The sequence below is a fragment of the Gossypium arboreum genome, chromosome 12 (assembly GCF_025698485.1).
Source record: "Gossypium arboreum isolate Shixiya-1 chromosome 12, ASM2569848v2, whole genome shotgun sequence".
In the NCBI taxonomy this organism is placed as follows: Eukaryota; Viridiplantae; Streptophyta; class Magnoliopsida; order Malvales; family Malvaceae; genus Gossypium; species Gossypium arboreum.
In genome coordinates, this window is record NC_069081.1 from 111,817,230 (window position 1) to 111,839,488 (window position 22,259).

General features: G+C 35.0%; 1 protein-coding gene and 1 pseudogene across 1 annotated transcript; both read left to right on the plus strand.

The window, feature by feature from the left end:
* Nucleotides 1-1,256: 1,256 nt before the first annotated feature.
* Nucleotides 1,257-2,855, plus strand: LOC108474909 (pectinesterase PPME1-like). The gene is made up of 4 exons (XM_053022647.1): nucleotides 1,257-1,846; nucleotides 1,942-2,148; nucleotides 2,226-2,479; nucleotides 2,590-2,855. The coding sequence occupies exons 1-4, from the start codon at nucleotides 1,352-1,354 to the stop codon at nucleotides 2,753-2,755; spliced, it is 1,122 nt and encodes a 373-aa protein (XP_052878607.1). The 5' UTR covers nucleotides 1,257-1,351; the 3' UTR covers nucleotides 2,756-2,855.
* Nucleotides 2,856-8,864: 6,009 nt separating this feature from the next.
* On the plus strand, nucleotides 8,865-10,087 carry LOC108474911 (pectinesterase PPME1-like; annotated as a pseudogene).
* Nucleotides 10,088-22,259: the final 12,172 nt, after the last annotated feature.

Sequence of the window (22,259 nt, forward strand, 5' to 3'; positions counted from 1 at the left end):
AATTCATTATATCCCAACTTATTCATGCGGGCAACATATCCTCAGGGTACTTCTAGAAGTAGTCTCTCGTCTACCTCGTTGTTGGGTGGAAATAACTAGCCTTCAATTAGCTTCCCCTTACACAGTTCATTAGCTTCCCCTTTGGCCTCATTCAGCCACTAAGGTCAATAATAGGCTCGATCTGTACATTATATAAAATTTAGGAGATCTTGCAAAAACATAATTAAATTCTAATTAAAATGCTTGCTTTCAAGCTCCTAAAGTGCATAAATTAGTTTAATCTGCTACACTGAATTATGATAGATCAGGTACACGACTTCAAGTTCGAATCCAGGATTTATAATGTTATTTATAGCCCTTTTCACATAATTTTAGCATTTTTTAATAGCAAAACCAAGCCATCTTGTAATAATATATGCTTTTACAGTTTAAGTAGTTAACTTAGTTTTTTTTAATAGATTTTATTGTATTCCGTTGCTAAAAAAAGGTTACGTGAGCATATAAGATGAATCGGGAGTTAACGATGGAATTTTGGGCCAAAATTGCTGCTAAAGTTGCGAACACAAAGTATAGAAGTAATATAAATATTAACTTTGTTAATTACTATTTGATTCTCTTTTAGTAATATAAATACTTGCTTAATTTAAATCTGTTCCTATAATATACTTTAAGATTTATTCCCTATGTTTTATATAATCACAACTTGTTTGAAATTGCCTTATAAAATTGTTGATATTTTTATTTAGAATCTTAGTATTTTATAGATATTTTATGTTCGGTATTGTATTTTATAGATTCTATCAATAAAATTTTTCCACCTTTCATAAATGAAAGAAAAGGAAAGATAAAACTTAATTGGAAATTTCTATTTAGAAACAAAATTTTCTTTATTTATATAAACCTAATAAAGAAATAATTTAGTAATAAATTTAAAAAAAAACAATTAAGTATTAACGGGGCAACAAATAAAGGTGACAACATAAAATATTTCCATTTGTTACATTAAATTCGCCCGGTTTAGGTTTTGCACTTGGGAATACTATTCAGTGGTCATGCATGTCTCACGTCTGAATTTTGTGTATTTTACAAAAATTGTATCCAATTTATGCTCATTAATGGTGATCGACCGTGAAATGCTCAGTCTGAACTGTAGCAATTCTTGCCCCAAGAACTACGCGAATGAGTGGCGATGCAAGGAATCCTCCAAGGCTCACTTTTTTTATATATTTTTTTATCACGAATTTATCTTGTAAATTGGAGCCACCTAGAATTCGAAGACAACCTCTGTAAAGAATAAACGAAGAAAATAAACTTATTACTCTTTCTATTAACAGGAAAAAAGAAGAAGGAAATGGATGGGAAAAGAATCGAGGGCAATGAAGTTTATGCTTTAGTAATTTGTGTAAGCATTCTCCTCTTTGCTCCGATTGTTGTGTCTCAACCAATACCCGCAGATAAATCCCAAGTAGAAGCATGGTTTAACGGCATTATCAAGCCAGTGAAGGAAAGGGGTAAAACCTTGGACCCTGAATTGGTACAGGCGGAGACAGAACCTAGAATCATAAAGGTGATGCAAGGTGGGGGTGGAGAATTCAATACCATAACCAAAGCCATCGAGAGCGTTCCATCAGGGAACGCCAAACGTGTGATTATATCCATCGGGCCTGGATCTTACAAAGAGAAAATTAGAATTGAAAGAAATAAGCCTTTCATTACATTGGTTGGAGATCCTAAAAACATGCCAAATTTGACATTTGACGGCACCGCCAAGCAATATGGAACCGTAGATAGTGCCACTCTTATTACTGAGAGTAGTTACTTTGTGGGTGCTAATCTCAATATAGTGGTAAGTTAATGTAGAGTTTAGACATCCATGATCTGTCCTTTATTGAATTAAATATAAAAGTGTTTGTTTTCTATGGTGGCATGTTATTCGTATAGACCACTACTCCTAGGCCCTACGGGAAAATGGTAGGAGCACAAGCGGTTGCTTTGAGAGTCTCCGGCGACAGGTCGGCTTTCTATAACTGCAAGATCATCGGCTTCCAGGACACTTTGTGTGATGACAGGGGCAACCATTTCTTTAAGGATTGCCATATTCGTGGCACTGTTGATTTCATTTTCGGAAGCGGGACATCTTTATATCTGGTATTAATTTTATCAACGCGTGAGATATGATGTATTATACCCCCGTATATATATTTGACAAGAAAATTGGGATGCAGAACTCAGAAATATTTGTGGAAGGAGATCCAGAAGGAGATCCAGAGATGGCAGTAATTACAGCACAAGCGAGAGAAAGTTCATCGGAGGATACGGGTTATTCATTCGTGCATGGGAGGATTACCGGAACAGCGAAGGACGTATTTTTGGGAAGGGCTTGGAAGAGCAGTCCGAGAGTTGTTTATTCTTATACTGAAATGGATGAAATCGTCCATCCTGGTGGATGGTCTAGTAATCGCCAACCTGAACGAGCCGAGTAAGATAATACTCAACCTTACAACATTACATGCCTACAAGTAAACTAACTTTCCCAACATATTGAAAAATTTATTAAGATATATAATGTGAGAATGGTTTGACACGCAGCACTGTGTACTACGGAGAATACAAATGCACGGGGAAAGGTGCGACTCCCGCTACGCGAGAGAAATTCGTCAAACAACTATCCGATGCGGAAGCTCAACCATTCTTGGTTCTTGACTATGTTGAAGGTACCAAATGGTTGCTTCCTCCTCCAACAGTACCTAATTAATTCATTCTATCCCAACTTATTCATGCGGGCAACATATCCTCAGGGTACTGCTAGACGTAGTCTCTTATCTACCTCATTGCTGGGTGGAAATAACTAGTCTTCAATTTTATTTTATTTTATTCTCCCTTGCTATGGCTTGTATTTAAACAAATAGCCAAATGTCAATAAGAAGCAAAATTTAGTATTATTTTTGTTAATAGTAATGATATTGAGATTTTCCATTTTGTAAAAGGTTCCATCATATCAAGTTAAAATCAAGTAATAATATCTATCATATATCCAAGTTCACTGATTCAATAAGTCAAGATGATTTCACAGACTTTTATATTTTAGAAAATAAATGGATAATTAGTGTATATTTGTGTAATAGTCCGTTTTCAGTAGTGTCAGAAGTAGTAGGTTTGGGTCCATGATTTTGACCAGTCAGTCAGTATTTTAATTATTTATTTAGTATTTACAATGTTCATTCTCGCCCTAATGACTTCCTTTTGTTTAAGTTCTTCCTTTCCCGAAGAGTTGATCTATCGAGTAATCTTATAAATTAGCTAACAAATCATACCTCCACTCGTTAATCCCCATAAAGGGATTAGTTCCTCATGGTTTTCATAAACAGTATGGAATAGATGTAAAGATAGAAAATGATAAATGAATTGAAGTGTAGAGTTTAAGAAAATGCCTGATTTGTATTAATGATTAATATGAATCCACAAAGTTTGATTGTCTTTACAAATCAGATCTATCGAGATAAAGCAATAACAACTTAAAAATAAATCTCAAAGCCTAAAAGAGAGAATATCTTAACTGGAATTAAAAGCATCAAACTATACAAAGGAATTGATGTCAATAACATTTGAAGAATGATCCTATTTATAGATTTCAGGTGGTCGTCGACCTTAACCCTAGGTTAATTGGCGTTCCTATTCTTTAAGTTTGATTATGTAGACTAAAATGCCCTCTCAGTTGTGTTACATTACGTCCAGAGGCGATGTTGTGACACATCAGGACCTGTGTCGCGATGAAGCATTCAATTCACTCCTCTTGGGATATCTTTAGGGGTATGTCGCGACACCCTTATGTTGCGTTGCAACAACGAAGGTAGTTTCATGATTTCTTTATTCTGCTCCCTAAGTTACGACACTGATCATTCTGTGTTGCGACATAGTGACCAGCATCTATTTATTACGACTTCTAATAGTCTCATGCACCCTTACACAGTTCATTAGCTTCCCCTTTGGCCTCATTCGGCCATTAAGGTCAATAATAGGCTCGAGTTGTACATTATATAAAATTTAGGAGATCTTGCAAAAACATAATTAAATTCGAATTAAAATGCTTGCTTTCAAGCTCCTAAAGTGCATAAATTAGTTTAATCTGCTACACCGAATTACGATAGATCAGGTACACGACTTCAAGTTCGAATCCATGATGTATAATGTTATTTATAGCCCTTTTCACATTATTTTAGCTTTTTCTAATAGCTAAGCCAAGCCATCTTGTAATAATATATGCTTTTACAGTTTAAGTAGTTAATTTAGTTTTGTATAATAGATTTTATTGTATTTCGTTGCTAGAAAAAGGTTATGTGAGCATATAAGGTGAACCGGGAGTTAATAATGGCATTTTGGGCCAAAATTGCTTCTAAAGTCACGAACACAAAGTATAGAAGTAATATAAATATTAACTTTGTTAATTACTATTTGATTCTCTTTTAGTAATATAAATACTTGCTTAATTTAAACTGTTCCTATAATATACTTTAAGATTTATTCCTATGTTTTATATAATCACAACTTGTTTGAAATTGCCTTATAAAATTGTTGATATTTTTATTTAGAATCTTAGTATTTTATAGATATTTTATGTTCGGTATTGTATTTCATAGATTCTATCAATAAAATATTTCCACCTTTCATGAATGAAAGAAAAGGAAAGATAAAACTTAATTGGAAATTTCTATTTAGAAACAAAATTTTCTTTATTTATATAAACCTAATAAATAAATAATTTAGTAATAAATTTAAAAAAACAAATAAGTATTAACAGGGCAACAAATAAAGGTGACAACATAAAATATTTCCATTCGTTACATTAAATTCGCCCAGTTTAGGTTTTGCACTTGGGAATACTGTTCAATGGTCATGCATGTCTCACGTCTGAATTTTGTGTACTTCGCAACAATTGTATCCAATTTATGCTCATTAATGGTGATCGACCGTGAAATGCTCAGTTTGAACTGTAGCAATTCTTGCCCCAAGAACTACGCGAATGAGTGGCGATGCGAGGAATCCTCCAAGGCTCACTTTTTTTTTATATTTTTTTATCACGAATTTATCTTATAAATTGGAGCCACCTAGAATTCAAAGACAACCTCTGTAATCAATAAAGGAAGAAAATAAACTTATTACTCTTTCTATTAACAGGAAAAAAGAAGAAGGAAATGGATGGAAAAAGAATCGAGGGCGATGAAGTTTATGCTTTAGTAATTTGTGTAAGCATTCTCCTCTTTGCTCCGATTGTTGTGTCCCAACCAATACCCGCAGATAAATCCCAATTAGAAGCATGGTTTAACGGCATTATCAAGCCGGTGAAGGAAAGGGTAAAACCTTGGACCTGAATTGGTTCAAGTGAGACGAACCTAGAATCATAAAGGTGATGCAAGGTGGGGTGGATAATTCAATACCATAACCAAAGTTATCGAGAGCGTTCCATCGAGAACGCCAAACGTGTGATTATATCCATCGAACTGGATCTTACAAAGAGAAAATTAGAATTGAAAGAAATAAGCCTTTCATTACTGGTTGGAGATCCTAAAACATGCCAAATTTGACATTTGACGGCACCGCCAAGCAATACGGAACCGTAGATAGTGCCACTCTTATTATTGAGAGTAGTTACTTTGTGGGTGCTAGTCTCAATATAGTGGTAAGTTAATGTAGAGTTTAGACATTCAGGATCCGTCCTTTATTGAATTAAATATAAAAGTGTTTGTTTTTATGGTGGCATGTTATTCGTATAGAACACCGCTCCTAGGCCGACGGAAAATGGTAGGAGCACAAGCGGTTGCTTTGAGAGTCTCCTGACAATGTCGGCTTTCTATAACCGCAAGATCATCGGCTTCGGGACACTTTGTGTGATGACCGTGGCAACCATTTGTTTAAGGATTGCCATATTCGTAGTAATCGTTGATTTCATTTTCTAAGCGAGACATCTTTATATCTGGTATTAATTTTATCAACACGTGAGATATGATGTATTATACCCCGTATATATATTTGACAAGAAAATTGGGATACTGAACTCAGAAATATTTGTGGAAGGAGATCCGAAGGAGATCCATAAATGGCGGTAACTTACAAAGACAAGCGAGAGAAAGTTCATCGGAGGATACGGGTTATTCATTGGTGCATGGGAGGATTACCGAACAATGAAGGGCGATTTTTGGGAAGGGCTTGGAAGAGCGGTCGAGAGTTGTTTATTCTTATATTGAAATGGATGAAATCGTCCATCCCGTGGATGGTCTAGTAATCGCCAACTTTGAACGAGCCGAGTAAGATAATACTCAACCTTACAACATTACATGCCTACAAGTAAACTAACTTTCCCAACATATTGAAAAATTTATTAAGATATATAATGTGAGAATGGTTTGACACGCAAAGACCTTGTACTACGGAGAATACAAATGCACGGAAAGGTCCGACTCGCCACGCGAGAGAAATTAATCAAACAACTATCCGATGCGAAGCTCAACCATTCTTGGTTCTTGACTATGTTGAAGGTACCAAATGGTTGCTTCCTCCTCCAACAGTACCTAATTAATTCATTCTATCCAAACTTATTCATGCGGGCAACATATCCTCAGGGTACTGCTAGAAGTAGTCTCTCGTTTACCTCGTTGCTGGGTGGAAATAACTAGCCTTCAATTTTATTTTCTTTTATTTTCCCTCGCTATGGCTTGTATTTAAACAAATAGCCAAATGTCAATAAGAAGCAGAATTTAGTATTATTTTTGTTAATAGTAATGATATTGATATTTGCCATTTTGTAAAAAGTTCCATCATATCAAGTTAAAATTATGTAATAATATCCATCATATATCCAAGTTCACTGATTCAATAAGTCAAGATGATTTCACAAACTTTTGTATTTTAGAAAATAAATGGATAATTAGTGTATATTTGTGTAATAGCTCATTTTCAGTAGTGTCAGAAGTAGTAGATTTGGGTCCACGATTCTGACCAGTCAGTCAGTATTTTAATTATTTATTTAGTATTTACAAGGTTCATTCCCGCCCTAATGACTTCCTTTGGTTTAGGTTCTTCCTTTCCCGAAGAGTTGATCGATTGAGTAATCTTATAAAGTAGCTAACAATCCATACCTCCACTCGCTAATCCCCCATAAAGGGATTAGTTCCTCATGGTTTTCTAAACAGTATGGAATAGATGTAAAGATAGAAAATGATAAATGAATTGAGGTGTAGAGTTTAAGAAAATGCCTGATTTGTATTAATGATTAATATGAATCCACAAAGTTTGATTGTCTTTACAAATCAGATCTATCGAGATAAAGCAATAACAATTTAAAAATAAATCTCAAAGCCTAAAAGAAAGAATATCTTAACTGGTATTAAAAGCATCAAACTATACAAAGGAATTGATGTCCATAACATTTGAAGAATGATCCTATTTATAGATTTCAGGTGGTCGTCGACCTTAACCCTAGGTTAATTGGCGTTCCTATTCTTTAAGTTTGATTATGTAGACCAAAATAACCTCTCGATCTTGTTACTTTACATCCAGAGGCGATGTTGCGACACATCAGGACCTGTGTCGCGATGAAGCATTCAATTCACTCCTCTTGGGATATCTTTAAGGGTCTGTCGCGACACCCTTATGTTGTGTCGCAACAACGAAGGTAGTTTCGTGATTTCTTTATTTTGCTCCCTAAGTAACGACACTGGTCATTCCGTGTTGTGACATAGTGACTAGCATCTATTTATTACGACTTCTAATAGTCTCATGCACCCTTACACAGTTTATTAGCTTCCCATTTGGCCTCATTCGGCCACTAAGGTCAATAATAGGCTCGATTTGTACATTATATAAAATTTAGGAGATCTTGCAAAAACATAATTAAATTCTAATTAAAATGCTTGCTTTCAAGCTCCTAAAGTGCATAAATTAGTTTAATCTGTTACACCGAATTACGATAGATCAGGTACACAACTTCAAGTTCGAATCCATGATTTATAATGTTATTTATAGCCCTTTTCACATTATTTTAGCTTTTTTTAATAGCTAAACCAAGCCATCTTGTAATAATATATGCTTTTACGCTTTAAGTAGTTAACTTAGTTTTTTTAATAGATTTTATTATATTCCATTGGTAGAAAAAGGTTATGTGAGCATATAAGATGAACCGAGTTAATGATGGAATTTTGGGCCAAAATTACGCTAAAGTCACGAACACAAAGTATAGAAGTAATATAAATATTAACTTTGTTAATTACTATTTGATTCTCTTTTAGTAATATAAATTCTTGCTTAATTTAAATCATTTCTGTAATATACTTTAAGATTTATTCCTATGTTTTATATAATCACAACTTGTTTGAAATTGCCTTATAAAATTGTTGATATTTTTATTTAGAATCTTAGTATTTTAGAGATATTTTATGTTCTAGTATTGTATTTCATAGATCCTATCAATAAAATTTTTCCACCTTTCATAAATGAAAGAAAAGGAAAGATAAAACTTAATTGGAAATTTCTATTTAGAATCAAAATTTTCTTTATTTATATAAACCTAATAAATAAATAATTTCCTAATAAACTTAACACAAAATATTTCCATTCGTTACATTAAATTCACCCGGTTTAGGTTTTGCACCTAGGAATACTATTCAATGGTCATGCAAGTCTCACGTCTGAATTTCGCGTATTTTCCAACAATTATATCCAATTTATGCTCATTAATGGTGATCGACCGTGAAATGCTCAGTCTGAACTGTAGCAATTCTTGCACCAAGAACTACGCAAATGAGTGGCAATGCGAGGATTCCTCCAAGGCTCACTTTTTTTTATATTTTTTTATTACCAATTTATCTTATAAATTGGAGCCACCTAGAATTCAAAAACAACCACAATAATCAATAAACAAAGAAAATAAACTTATTACTCTTTCTATTAACAGGAAAAAAGAAGAAGGAAATGGATGGAAAAAGAATCGAGGGCGATGAAGTTTATGCTTTAGTAATTTGTGTAAGCATTCTGCTCTTTGCTCCGATTGTTGTGTCTCAACCAATACCCGCAGATAAATCCCAAGTAGAAGCATGGTTTAACGGCATTATCAAGCCAGTGAAGGAAAGGGGTAAAACCTTGGACCCTGAATTGGTACAAAGTGAGACGTAACCTAGAATCATAAAGGTGATGCAAGGTGGGGGTGGAGAATTCAATACCATAACCAAAGCCATCGAGAGCGTTCCATCAGGGAACGCCAAACGTGTGATTATATCCATCGGGCCTGGATCTTACAAAGAGAAAATTAGAATTGAAAGAAATAAGCCTTTCATTACATTGGTTGGAGATCCTAAAACATGCCAAATTTGACATTTGACGGTACCGCCAAGCAATATGGAACCGTAGATAGTGCCACTCTTATTACTGAGAGTAGTTACTTTGTGGGTGCTAATCTCAATATAGTGGTAAGTTAATGTAGAGTCTAGACATCTACGATCCGTCCTTTATTGAATTAAATATAAAAGTGTTTGTTTTTATGGTGGCATGTTATTTGTATAGAACACCGCTCCTAGGCAGACGGAAAATGGTAGGAGCACAAGCGGTTGCTTTGAGAGTCTCCTGACAATGTCGGCTTTCTATAACCGCAAGATCATCGGCTTCCGGACACTTTGTGTGATGACAGGGGCAACCATTTCTTTAAGGATTGCCATATTCGTGGCCTTCGTTGATTTCATTTTCTAAGCGGGACATCTTTATATCTCGGTATTAATTTTATCAACGCGTGAGATATGATGTATTATACCCCGTATATATATTTGACAAGAAAATTGGGATGCGTAACTCGAAATATTTGTGGAAGGAGATCCGTAAGGAGATCCGGAGATGGCGATAATTACAAAGACAAGCGAGAGAAAGTTCATCGGAGGATACGGGTTATTCATTCGTGCATGGGAGGATTACCTAACAATAAGGACGTATTTTTGGGAAGGGCTTGGAAGAGCAAATCGAGAGTTGTTTATTCTTATACCGAAATGGATGAAATCGCCCATCCCGTGGATGGTCTAGTAATCGCCAACCCGAACGAGCCGAGTAAGATAATACTCAACCTTTACAACATTACATGCCTACAAGTAAACTAACTTTCCCAACATATTGAAAAATTTATTAAGATATATAATGTGAGAATGGTTTGACACGCAAAGACTGTGGTACTACGGAGAATACAAATGCACGGGAAAGGTGCGACTCCGCTTCACGCGAGAGAAATTAGTCAAACAACTATCCGATGCGAAGCTCAACCATTCTTGGTTCTTGACTATGTTGAAGGTACCAAATGGTTGCTTCCTCCTCCAACGATACCTAATTAATTCATTCTATCCCAACTTATTCATGCCGCAACATATCCTCGTGGTCTTCGCTAGAAGTAGTCTCTCGTCTACCTCGTTCTTTGGGTGGAAATAACTAGCCTTCAATTTTATTTTCTTTTATTTTCCTCGCTATGGCTTGTATTTAAACAAATAGCCAAATGTCAATAAGAAGCGAAATTTAGTATTATTTTTGTTAATAGTAATGATATTGATATTTGCCATTTTGTAAAAAGTTCCATCATATCAAGTTAAAATTATGTAATAATATCCATCATATATCCAAGTTCACCGATTCAATAAGTCAAGATGATTTCACAAACTTTTGTATTTTAGAAAATAAATGGATAATTAGTGTATATTTGTGTAATAGCCCGTTTTCAGTAGTGTCAGAAGTAGTAGATTTGGGTCCACGATTCTGACCAGTCAGTCAGTATTTTAATTATTTATTTAGTATTTACAAGGTTCATTCCCGCCCTAATGACTTCCTTTGGTTTAGGTTCTTCCTTTCCCGAAGAGTTGATCTATTGAGTAATCTTATAAAGTAGCTAACAAACCATACCTCCACTCGCTAATCCCCCATAAAGGGATTAGTTCCTCATAGTTTTCTAAACAGTATGGAATAGATGTAAAGATAGAAAATGATAAATGAATTGAGGTGTAGAGTTTAAGAAAATGCCTGATTTGTATTAATGATTAATATGAATCCACAAAGTTTGATTGTCTTTACAAATCAGATCTATCGAGATAAAGCAATAACAATTTAAAAATAAATCTCAAAGCCTAAAAGAAAGAATATCTTAACTGGTATTAAAAGCATCAAACTATACAAAGGAATTGATGTCCATAACATTTGAAGAATGATCCTATTTATAGATTTCAGGTGGTCGTCGACCTTAACCCTAGGTTAATTGGCGTTCCTATTCTTTAAGTTTGATTATGTAGGCCAAAATGACCTCTCGGTCGTGCTACTTTACGTCCAGAGGCGATGTTGTGACACATCAGGACCTGTGTCGCGATGAAGCATTCAATTCACTGCTCTTAGGATATCTTTAAGGGTATGTCGCGACACCCTTATGTTGTGTCGTAACAACGAAGGTAGTTTCGTGATTTCTTTATTCTGCTCCCTAAGTAACGACACTGATCATTCCGTGTTGTGACATAGTGACTAGCATCTATTTATTACGACTTCTAACAGTCTCATGCACCCTTACACAGTTCATTAGCTTCCCCTTCGGCCTCATTCGGCCACTATGGTCAATAATAGGCTCGATTTGTACATTATATAAAATTTAGGAGATCTTGCAAAAACATAATTAAATTCTAATTAAAATGCTTGCTTTCAAGCTCCTAAAGTGCATAAATTAGTTTAATCTGTTACACCGAATTACGATAGATCAGGTACACGACTTCAAGTTCGAATCCATGATTTATAATGTTATTTATAGCCCTTTTCACATTATTTTAGCTTTTTTTAATAGCTAAACCAAGCCATCTTGTAATAATATATGCTTTTACAGTTTAAGTAGTTAACTTAGTTTTTTTTAATAGATTTTATTGTATTCCATTGCTAGAAAAAGGTTATGTGAGCATATAAGATGAATCGGGAGTTAATGATGGAATTTTGGGCCAAAATTACCGCTAAAGTCACGAACACAAAGTATAAAGTAATATAAATATTAACTTTGTTAATTACTATTTGATTCTCTTTTAGTAATATAAATTCTTGCTTAATTTAAATCATTCTGTAATATACTTTAAGATTTATTCCCTATGTTTTATATAATCACAACTTGTTTGAAATTGCCTTATAAAATTGTTGATATTTTTATTTAGAATCTTAGTATTTTAGAGATATTTTATGTTCGGTATTGTATTTCATAGATCCTATCAATAAAATTTTTCCACCTTTCATAAATGAAAGAAAAGGAAAGATAAAACTTAATTGGAAATTTCTATTTAGAATCAAAATTTTCTTTATTTATATAAACCTAATAAATAAATAATTTAGTAATAAACTTAACATAAACAATTAAGTATTAACTAGGCAACAAATAAAGGTGACAACATAAAATATTTCCATTCATTACATTAAATTCACCCGGTTTAGGTTTTACACTTAGGAATACTATTCAATGGTCATGCATGTAACACCCCAAACCCGGCCCAGACGTTATGGCCGAATCGGCGTGCTACATTGGAGTTGAAAACCCACGTTCCGTTTTAGTGTTTTAAAACCATACATTTTATTGAGTTAACAAAGTGTATGGAAGCGGGCACCGGTAGGTATCTCGAGACAGAGGAGGTGAGCCATGAAGGTCGCTTAAGTACCAAGCTCTTTAATTGGATCCAATCCTAGACATGCCCACAACCATAGCCACACTTTGTTATATCGAGTTAAATTTGTTTAAGTGGACGTCTATGATAAATCGATTAATCGTGGTGTTGAGATATTTTGAAAACAAGTATCATTTTGAAAACACGTCCTAAGTCTAGCCCATTTGAATAATTATTAACCAATTTTTTTAAAGTTATTAAAATTAAAATAATTCCGAAAAGAAATAAAAGGAAAGTTAAAATTGGCCTTATTACAACCCAAAAATAAATAATAATTAAAGGAAATTAAATGAAAACCAACACTTATTTAAAAGCCCAAAGATGATCACCGTGGCCACTCAATCCTCTCCTACCAAGTCCCCACATCAAGGCTCACCGCAAGGTTAAGGAAAGGGGGTGAGTTTGGAAACTCAGTGTGCAACAAGCCCCTTTCAGAGCCCAAAAACAATAACAGCCTGTTGGGTCTAAGCCCAAATCCAATCTCAACATATACTGGGCCATAGCCCTTTTCATGTTTCATATTCCATAACACTGGGCCGAAGCCTTTTTATATTTCATATTATCGGGCAAGCCTTTCTTTCAGAAACGGTATGGCCCTTAGGCCCATTTCAACATCACATATAATTTCAATGAAAGAATGCAACCCATTTGGGAGACTACTCAACCCACCATCCGCTACTCTCCACCGTACCAACCAACACACCATGTGGGATTAACTCGACCCACCCCGCCATACTCTCCAATCGGCAAAGATAGTCATTATCATATAACCGAGGCCTAGCCTCTTTTTAATAATCGGGCAAAAGCCCTTTCAATAATCAGGGCATAAGCCCTTTTATAAGCGGGCATAAGCCCTTTTGATAAGCGGGGCATAAGCCCTTTTGATAACGGGCATAAGCCCTTTTTCACTTCCTCCATCCATATAAAAACCCAACCCAATGCAGTTATGATTACATCATGTGCATATCATACATATCATGTGTATATCATACATGTCATGTGCATCTCATACATACCATATTTATCAAAATCCCATGTATTAAAATCATACATAAACCCTAGGGGTATAATGGTCATTTTTACCTAGGGGCAAAACGGTCATTTTCATATTATAAGGGTAATCTCGTAATTTTACCAAAATTAGGGTTTCCATGTTCATTAACGATTACTAACAATCCATGGGTGCAAACAAAGGATTACGCCCATTTTTAGCGAAATCGAGTTATTGGGCCTAAAACCCCTAATGGGCCCTACTTAGCCAATTTCGTCATCTAGGCCCATTTAGCCTATATTCCATAACGGTTTTAACAGTCTTATCATGCCATATAACAGATTTCTGTTTTCTACCAATTTTTACCCAAATGGGCCCGAAAGCCCAATGGACTCTACTTCGGCCCCTCGAGGCCCAACTTACCAAGAACGCCAAAAATCACATTCTTACCGTTTCCATCATTCTCGATCACCATCTCATCATTCTAACTAACTAGTGAGCGTTCGCTTGCTCACAAGTCCTCGAAGTGCCAGAATTTCAGCATTTCGGCTTTTCGGCATTTTATCGCTTTAAGCTATGAAAGGGTTCGTTACACACCTGATTTGTGATATTCCTCGACGAGATCTCCTACACGATTTCTCCTATAATCATTTGTTAAATAGATCAGCTCGCAATAATTGAACCAAATCAAGAGCTATCCAATATTAACACTTACACATTCGCCACCATCCATAATGGCCTTAGGCACCTTACCTTTGTCGCGATTGATGACTAGGTCTAACTACTCCGTGATCCAAGCTACTCCAAGTCGACACTACACCTTGCTGCTCCTTCACTAAATAAACCACAAAATGTTAAAAGAAGACCCCATAAGGCCTATACCCACATTCGCCATCTCCCTAAATTAGAGAGGTTTCGCTTTTCTTAAACTCCCTAATATTGAATTGATTAAAGCTACGAGCACTTACCAAGGTTCACTTACCCAAACGGTTTCAATCCGTGTTAACTCCGATTCAACGTAGTCATGACTCTAATACACTAGCGTAACCCATACCACAAGGATCCTACGAATCGGCCACCAAGTCACCCAAGGGTCTTTGTGCTTTTGGCTTTTGGGTCATCAAGAAAAGTGGTTATGGACCAAAAGGGTGTTGACAAAAGAGTTGAAAGGCTTTTAAAATAACAAGAATCGACTAAAAAGAAAAAGAACAAGTGTATACCTTTATAAAGCAATCGACTTCCTTTGACTCCTTGATTTGACTTGTTGATATTCGGTTAGCAATGAAAAGAATGATCGGTTCAACTTTTACTATAAATGAAAGAGAGGAAGAATGAGAGGTAGAGAGTTTGTGGAAGAAATAACGAAAGAGAAAATAGAGGATTAGCTTAAGAACAATTGGCAAGAGGAGAAAGAAAAGAAAAGAGGGAATAGATGAGAGAAGGAAGAAAATAATTAAAAAATGAGAAAATTGTTCACTTTTGGGAAAAATAGAAAAGAATAAGAGCAAGAAGAAATAAGATTAAGATTAGAATAAAATAAAATCCTTTTCCAATTTTAATTCCTTCCTTATCTCTTTAATTCATGGCCATAATCAAAGTTTGAATTTAATTCAAACTCCCACCGCTTGAAAGCGCTAGCCCCCACTCACTCCTCCTGCACTGGTACTGCTTCAATTCCATACGGTCCTTCCCACGCACGTTCAAAGAAAAAGAATCACCCTTTTGCGCATAGCGCTAATCGAACCTAGGACCCCAGGTTGCCCGACGCTGCAGCCACTGGACGGCATTTGTTTTCAATAATATACCGTCACCTTTTATCTTAAAGGTTACTCTTGAAGTCCCGTTCATTTTAAAATATAACATTAAAACATACCTTCGCTCGACTCAACCCCGGACCTCCGTCCGCCTAGCGTCCACACCCATCTTTGCCGCCATTGCACCAGCTTCCTTCCTTGCTAATATATGGTCATAATAAATTATAAACCTTACCTTGATTCGCCCACTTTAAAAATAAAACAGATTCGCTCACGCACGGAATCGAACTCGCGACCTCTTTAACACACACATCGTTGCTTGTCATCGCACTACGTGCTCTCTTTGTGTCAAACTTCATTCGTAACTTCCTTTAAGGCCTATTCCAACCGCAACTTTGTATACTAAAAAAACCCAATTTATGACGCTGGTATCGAACCTCGCCCTTTCTGCTGCCCAACACTCCTAACCATCGGGCGGATCCCTAAAGAAGCAAAAATAATAATTTTTTGCTAGAGTCTTGGTCCTAATTTTTCCCACACTTTAAATACTTCTAAATTTATTTAAAAACTAAAATAATAATAATAATAATAACCATAATAATGAAGATTTCAAATACGATAATATATATAAATTTTTTCCTAATAATAATAATTATAATTTCCATAAATCAATGAAAATAGATACAATAAATTTTTTTGATAATATGTTAATTTAAACACTAAATTAACAACAATAATTGTATAAATATATTTGTATCTAATAATTATAATGATAATAATTTTCATAAAAATTAAAATATTAGTACTAACATAAATATTTTATCAATATATATATTTAAACACTAGTAATATTCAAAACTTCTCAATATTCAGGTTTTCTTCTATCCGAATCCCAGACTCAAAGCCTAACTCTTCTAGGCCCAATTTTTGGGGCGTTACAATGCAAGTCTCACGTCTGAATTTCGCGTATTTTGCAACAATTATATCCAATTTATGCTCATTAATGGTGATCGACCGTGAAATGCTCAGTCTGAACTGTAGCAATTCTTGCACCAAGAACTACGCAAATGAGTGGCAATGCGAGGATTCCTCCAAGGCTCACTTTTTTTTATATTTTTTTATTACCAATTTATCTTATAAATTGGAGCCACCTAGAATTCAAAAACAACCACAATAATCAATAAACAAAGAAAATAAACTTATTACTCTTTCTATTAACAGGAAAAAAGAAGAAGTAAATGGATGGAAAAAGAATCGAGGGCGATGAAGTTTATGCTTTAGTAATTTGTGTAAGCATTCTCCTCTTTGCTCGATTGTTGTGTCTCAACCAATACCCGCAGATAAATCCCAAGTAGAAGCATGGTTTAACGGCATTATCAAGCCGATGAAGGAAAGGGTAAAACCTTGGACCACGAATTGGTACAGTGTGAGATGTAACCTAGAATCATAAAGGTGATGCAAGGTGGGGTGGAGAATTCAATACCATAACCAAAGCCATCGAGAGCGTTCCATCGTGGAACGCATAACGTGTGATTATATCCATCGGCCTGGATCTTACAAAGAAAATTAGAATTGAAAGAAATAAGCCTTTCATTACATTGGTTGGAGATCCTAAAACATGCCAAATTTGACATTTGACGGCACCGCCAAGCAATATGGAACCGTAGATAGTGCCACTCTTATCACCGAGAGTAGTTACTTTGTGGGTGCTAATCTCAATATAGTGGCAAGTTAATGTAGAGTCTAGACATCTACGATCCGTCCTTTATTGAATTAAATATAAAAGTGTTTGTTTTATGGTGGTATGTTATTAAGATAGAACACCGCTCCTAGGCAGACGGAAAATGGTAGGAGCACAAGCGGTTGCTTTGAGAGTCTCCGTGACAATCGACTTTCTATAACCGCAAGATCATCGGCTTCGAGGACACTTTGTGTGATGACAGGGCAACCATTTCTTTAAGGATTGCCATATTCGTGGTAATCGTTGATTTCATTTTCTAAGCGGGACATCTTTATATCTGGTATTAATTTTATCAACGCGTGAGATATGATGTATTATACCCCGTATATATATTTGACAAGAAAATTGGGATGCGTAACTCAAAAATATTTGTGGAAGGAGATCCGAAGGAGATCCGGAGATGGCGATAATTACAAGACAAGAGAGAAAGTTCATCGGAGGATACGAGTTATTCATTCGTGCATGGGAGGATTACCGAACAAATAAGGATGTATTTTGGGAAGGGCTTGGAAGAGCGGTCCGAGAGTTGTTTATTCTTATCTTGAAATGGATGAAATCGTCCATCCCGTGGATGGTCTAGTAATCGCCAACTTTGAACGAGGCGAGTAAGATAATACTCAACCTTACAACATTACATGCCTACAAGTAAACTAACTTTCCCAACATATTGAAAAATTTATTAAGATATATAATGTGAGAATGGTTTGACACGCAAAGATCTTGTGTACTACGGAGAATACAAATGCACGGGAAAGGTGCGACTCCGCTACGCGAGAGAAATTCGTTAAACAACTATCCGATGCGGAAGCTCAACCATTCTTGGTTCTTGACTATATTGAAGGTACCAAATGGTTGTTTCCTCCTCCAACAGTACCTAATTAATTCATTCTATCCCAACTTATTCATGCGGGCAACATATCCTCGAGTCTTTGCTAGAAGTAGTCTCTCGTCTACCTCGTTGCTGGGTGGAAATAACTAGCCTTCAATTTTATTTTCTTTTATTTTCCCTCGCTATGGCTTGTATTTAAACAAATAGCCAAATGTCAATAAGAAGCAGAATTTAGTATTATTTTTGTTAATAGTAATGATATTGATATTTGCCATTTTGTAAAAAGTTCCATCATATCAAGTTAAAATTATGTAATAATATCCATCATATATCCAAGTTCACTGATTCAATAAGTCAAGATGATTTCACAAACTTTTGTATTTTAGAAAATAAATGGATAATTAGTGTATATTTGTGTAATAGCCCGTTTTCAGTAGTGTCAGAAGTAGTAGATTTGGGTCCACGATTCTGACCAGTCAGTCAGTATTTTAATTATTTATTTAGTATTTACAAGGTTCATTCCCGCCCTAATGACTTCCTTTGGTTTAGGTTCTTCCTTTCCCGAAGAGTTGATCTATTGAGTAATCTTATAAAGTAGCTAACAAATCATACCTCCACTCGCTAATCCCCCATAAAGGGATTAGTTCCTCCTGATTTTCTAAGCAATATGGAATAGATGTAAATATAGAAAATGATAAATGAATTGAGGTGTAGAGTTTAAGAAAATGCCCGATTTGTATTAATGATTAATATGAATCCACAAAGTTTGATTGTCTTTACAAATCGATCTATCGAGATAAAGCAATAACAATTTAAAAATAAATCTCAAAGCCTAAAAGAAAGAATATCTTAACTGGTATTAAAAGCATCAAACTATACAAAGGAATTGATGTCCATAACATTTGAAGAATGATCCTATTTATAGATTTCAGGTGGTCGTCGACCTTAACCCTAGGTTAATTTGCGTTCCTATTCTTTAAGTTTGATTATGTAGGCCAAAATGACCTCTCGGTCGTGCTACTTTACGTCCAGAGGTGATGTTGTGACACATCAGGACCTGTGTCGCGATAAAGCATTCAATTCACTCCTCTTGGGATATCTTTAAGGGTATGTCGCGACACCCTTATGTTGTGTCGCAACAACGAAGGTAGTTTCGTGATTTCTTTATTCTGCTCCCTAAGTAACGACACTGATCATTCCGTGTTGTGACATAGTGACTAGCATCTATTTATTACGACTTCTAATAGTCTCATGCACCCTTACACAGTTTATTAGCTTCCCCTTTGGCCTCATTCGGCCACTAAGGTCAATAATAGGCTCGATTTGTACATTATATAAAATTTAGGAGATCTTGCAAAAACATAATTAAATTCTAATTAAAATGCTTGCTTTCAAGCTCCTAAAGTGCATAAATTAGTTTAATCTGTTACACCGAATTACGATAGATCAGGTACACGACTTCAAGTTCGAATCCATGATTTATAATGTTATTTATAGCCCTTTTCACATTATTTTAGCTTTTTTTAATAGCTAAACCAAGCCATCTTGTAATAATATATGCTTTTACAGTTTAAGTAGTTAACTTAGTTTTTTTTAATAGATTTTATTGTATTCCATTGGTAGAAAAAGGTTATGTGAGCATATAAGATGAACCGGGAGTTAATGATGGAATTTTGGGCCAAAATTACTGCTAAAGTCACGAACACAAAGTATAGAAGTAATATAAATATTAACTTTGTTAATTACTATTTGATTCTCTTTTAGTAATATAAATTCTTGCTTAATTTAAATCATTCTGTAATATACTTTAAGATTTATTCCTATGTTTTATATAATCACAACTTGTTTGAAATTGCCTTATAAAATTGTTGATATTTTTATTTAGAATCTTAGTATTTTAGAGATATTTTATGTTCGGTATTGTATTTCATAGATTCTATCAATAAAATTTTCCACCTTTCATAAATGAAAGAAAAGGAAAGATAAAACTTAATTGGAAATTTCTATTTAGAATCAAAATTTTCTTTATTTATATAAACCTAATAAATAAATAATTTAGTAATAAACTTAACATAAACAATTAAGTATTAACTAGGCAACAAATAAAGGTGACAACATAAAATATTTCCATTCGTTACATTAAATTCACCGGTTTAGGTTTTGCACTTAGGAATACTATTCAATGGTCATGCAAGTCTCACGTCTGAATTTCAGTATTTTCCAACAATTATATCAATTTATGCTCATTAATGGTGATCGTATCGTGAAATGCTCGATCGAATGTAGCAATTCTTGCACCAAGAACTACATAAATGAGTGGCAATGCGAGGATTCCTCCAAGGCTCACTTTTTTATATTTTTTATTACCAATTTATCTTATAAATTGGAGCCACCTAAATTCAAAGACAACCACAATAATCAATAAACAAAGAAAATAAACTTATTACTCTTTCTATTAACGGGAAAAAAAGAAGGAAATGGATGGAAAAAGAATCGAGGCGATGAAGTTTATGCTTTAGTAATTTGTGTAAGCATTCTCCTCTTTGCTCGATTGTTGTGTCTCAACCAATACCCGCAGATAAATCCCAAGTAGAAGCATGGTTTAACGGCATTATCAAGCCGATGAAGGAAAGGGTAAAACCTTGGACCACGAATTGGTACAAAGAGATGAACCTAGAATCATAAAGGTAATGCAAGGTGGGGTGGAGAATTCAATACCATAACCAAAGCCATCGAGAGCGTTCCATCGAGGAACGCAAACGATGTGATTATATCCATCGGCCTGGATCTTACAAAGAGAAATTAGAATTGAAAGAAATAAGCCTTTCATTACATTGGTTGGAGATCCTAAAACATGCCAAATTTGACATTTGACACACCGCCAAGCAATATGGAACCGTAGATAGTGCCACTCTAATTCTTGAGAGTAGTTACTTTGTGGGTGCTAATCTCAATATAGTGGTAAGTTAATGTAGAGTTTAGACATCTACGATCCGTCCTTTATTGAATTAAATATAAAAGTGTTTGTTTTTATGGTGGCATGTTATTAAGTATAGAACACCGCTCCTAGGCAGACGGAAAATGGTAGGAGCATAAGCGGTTGCTTTGAGAGTCTCCGTGACAATCGACTTTCTATAACCGCAAGATCATCGGCTTCTAGGATACTTTGTGTGATGACAGGGCAACCATTTCTTTAAGGATTGCCATATTCGTGGCCTTCGTTGATTTCATTTTGAAGCGGGACATCTTTATATCTGGTATTAATTTTATCAACGCGTGAGATATGATGTATTATACCCCGTATATATATTTGACAAGAAAATTGGGATGCGAACTTCGAAATATTTGTGGAAGGAGATCCGAAGAGATCCGAGAGATGGCGATAATTACAAAGAAGCGAGAGAAAGTTCATTGGAGGATACGGGTTATTCATTGGTGCATGGGAGGATTACCTAACAATGAAGGGCGTATTTTTGGGAAGGGCTTGGAAGAGCGGTCAAGAGTTGTTTATTCTTATCTTGAAATGGATGAAATCGTCCATCCCGGTGGATGGTCTAGTAATCGCCAACCGAGCGAGCCGAGTAAGATAATACTCAACCTTACAACATTACATGCCTACAAGTAAACTATCTTTCCCAACATATTGAAAAATTTATTAAGATATATAATGTGAGAATGGTTTGACACGCAGACATTGTGTACTACGGAGAATACAAATGCAGGGAAAGGTGCGACTCGCCACGCGAGAAATTAAATCAAACAACTATCCGATGCGGAAGCTCAACCATTCTTGGTTCTTGACTATGTTGAAGGTACAAAATGGTTGCTTCCTCCTCCAACAGTACCTAATTAATTCATTCTATCCCAACTTATTCATGCGGGCAACATATCCTCAAGGTACTTGTTAGAATTAAGTGACCCAAATTCTTATTTAAATAAAATACGATGGAAAATAAAATAAAAGTAAAATACATATAGAACTAGACTTCTTTTATTTTATTTTAGAATAAGGTTTTAAACCTTATTAAACTCCATCTATTTTATATTGATTAGATAAGGTGTTTCAATCCTACTAGAATATGGCTTTGCAAGCCTATAAATAGACATAGTCTATTCCTCTTGTATTTGAGTAAAAATTTTTCGACATAGTGAATTTTCTTCTCCTCTACCCGTGGTTTTTTTTCCAAAGGGTTTCCACGTAAAATTTATGTGTTCTTTATTTTTATTTATTTTATTCTATTTTATTTTT

Excerpts from the sequence above, each read along its gene's own strand:
- LOC108474909 (XM_053022647.1), top strand. The coding sequence starts at position 1,352 with ATGGATGGGAAAAGAATCGAGGGCAATGAAGTTTATGCTTTAGTAATT. Across the intron at positions 1,847-1,941 it reads GTGCTAATCTCAATATAGTG|ACCACTACTCCTAGGCCCTA; the intron begins GTAAGTTAATGT and ends TTATTCGTATAG. Across the intron at positions 2,480-2,589 it reads CGCCAACCTGAACGAGCCGA|CACTGTGTACTACGGAGAAT; the intron begins GTAAGATAATAC and ends TTTGACACGCAG.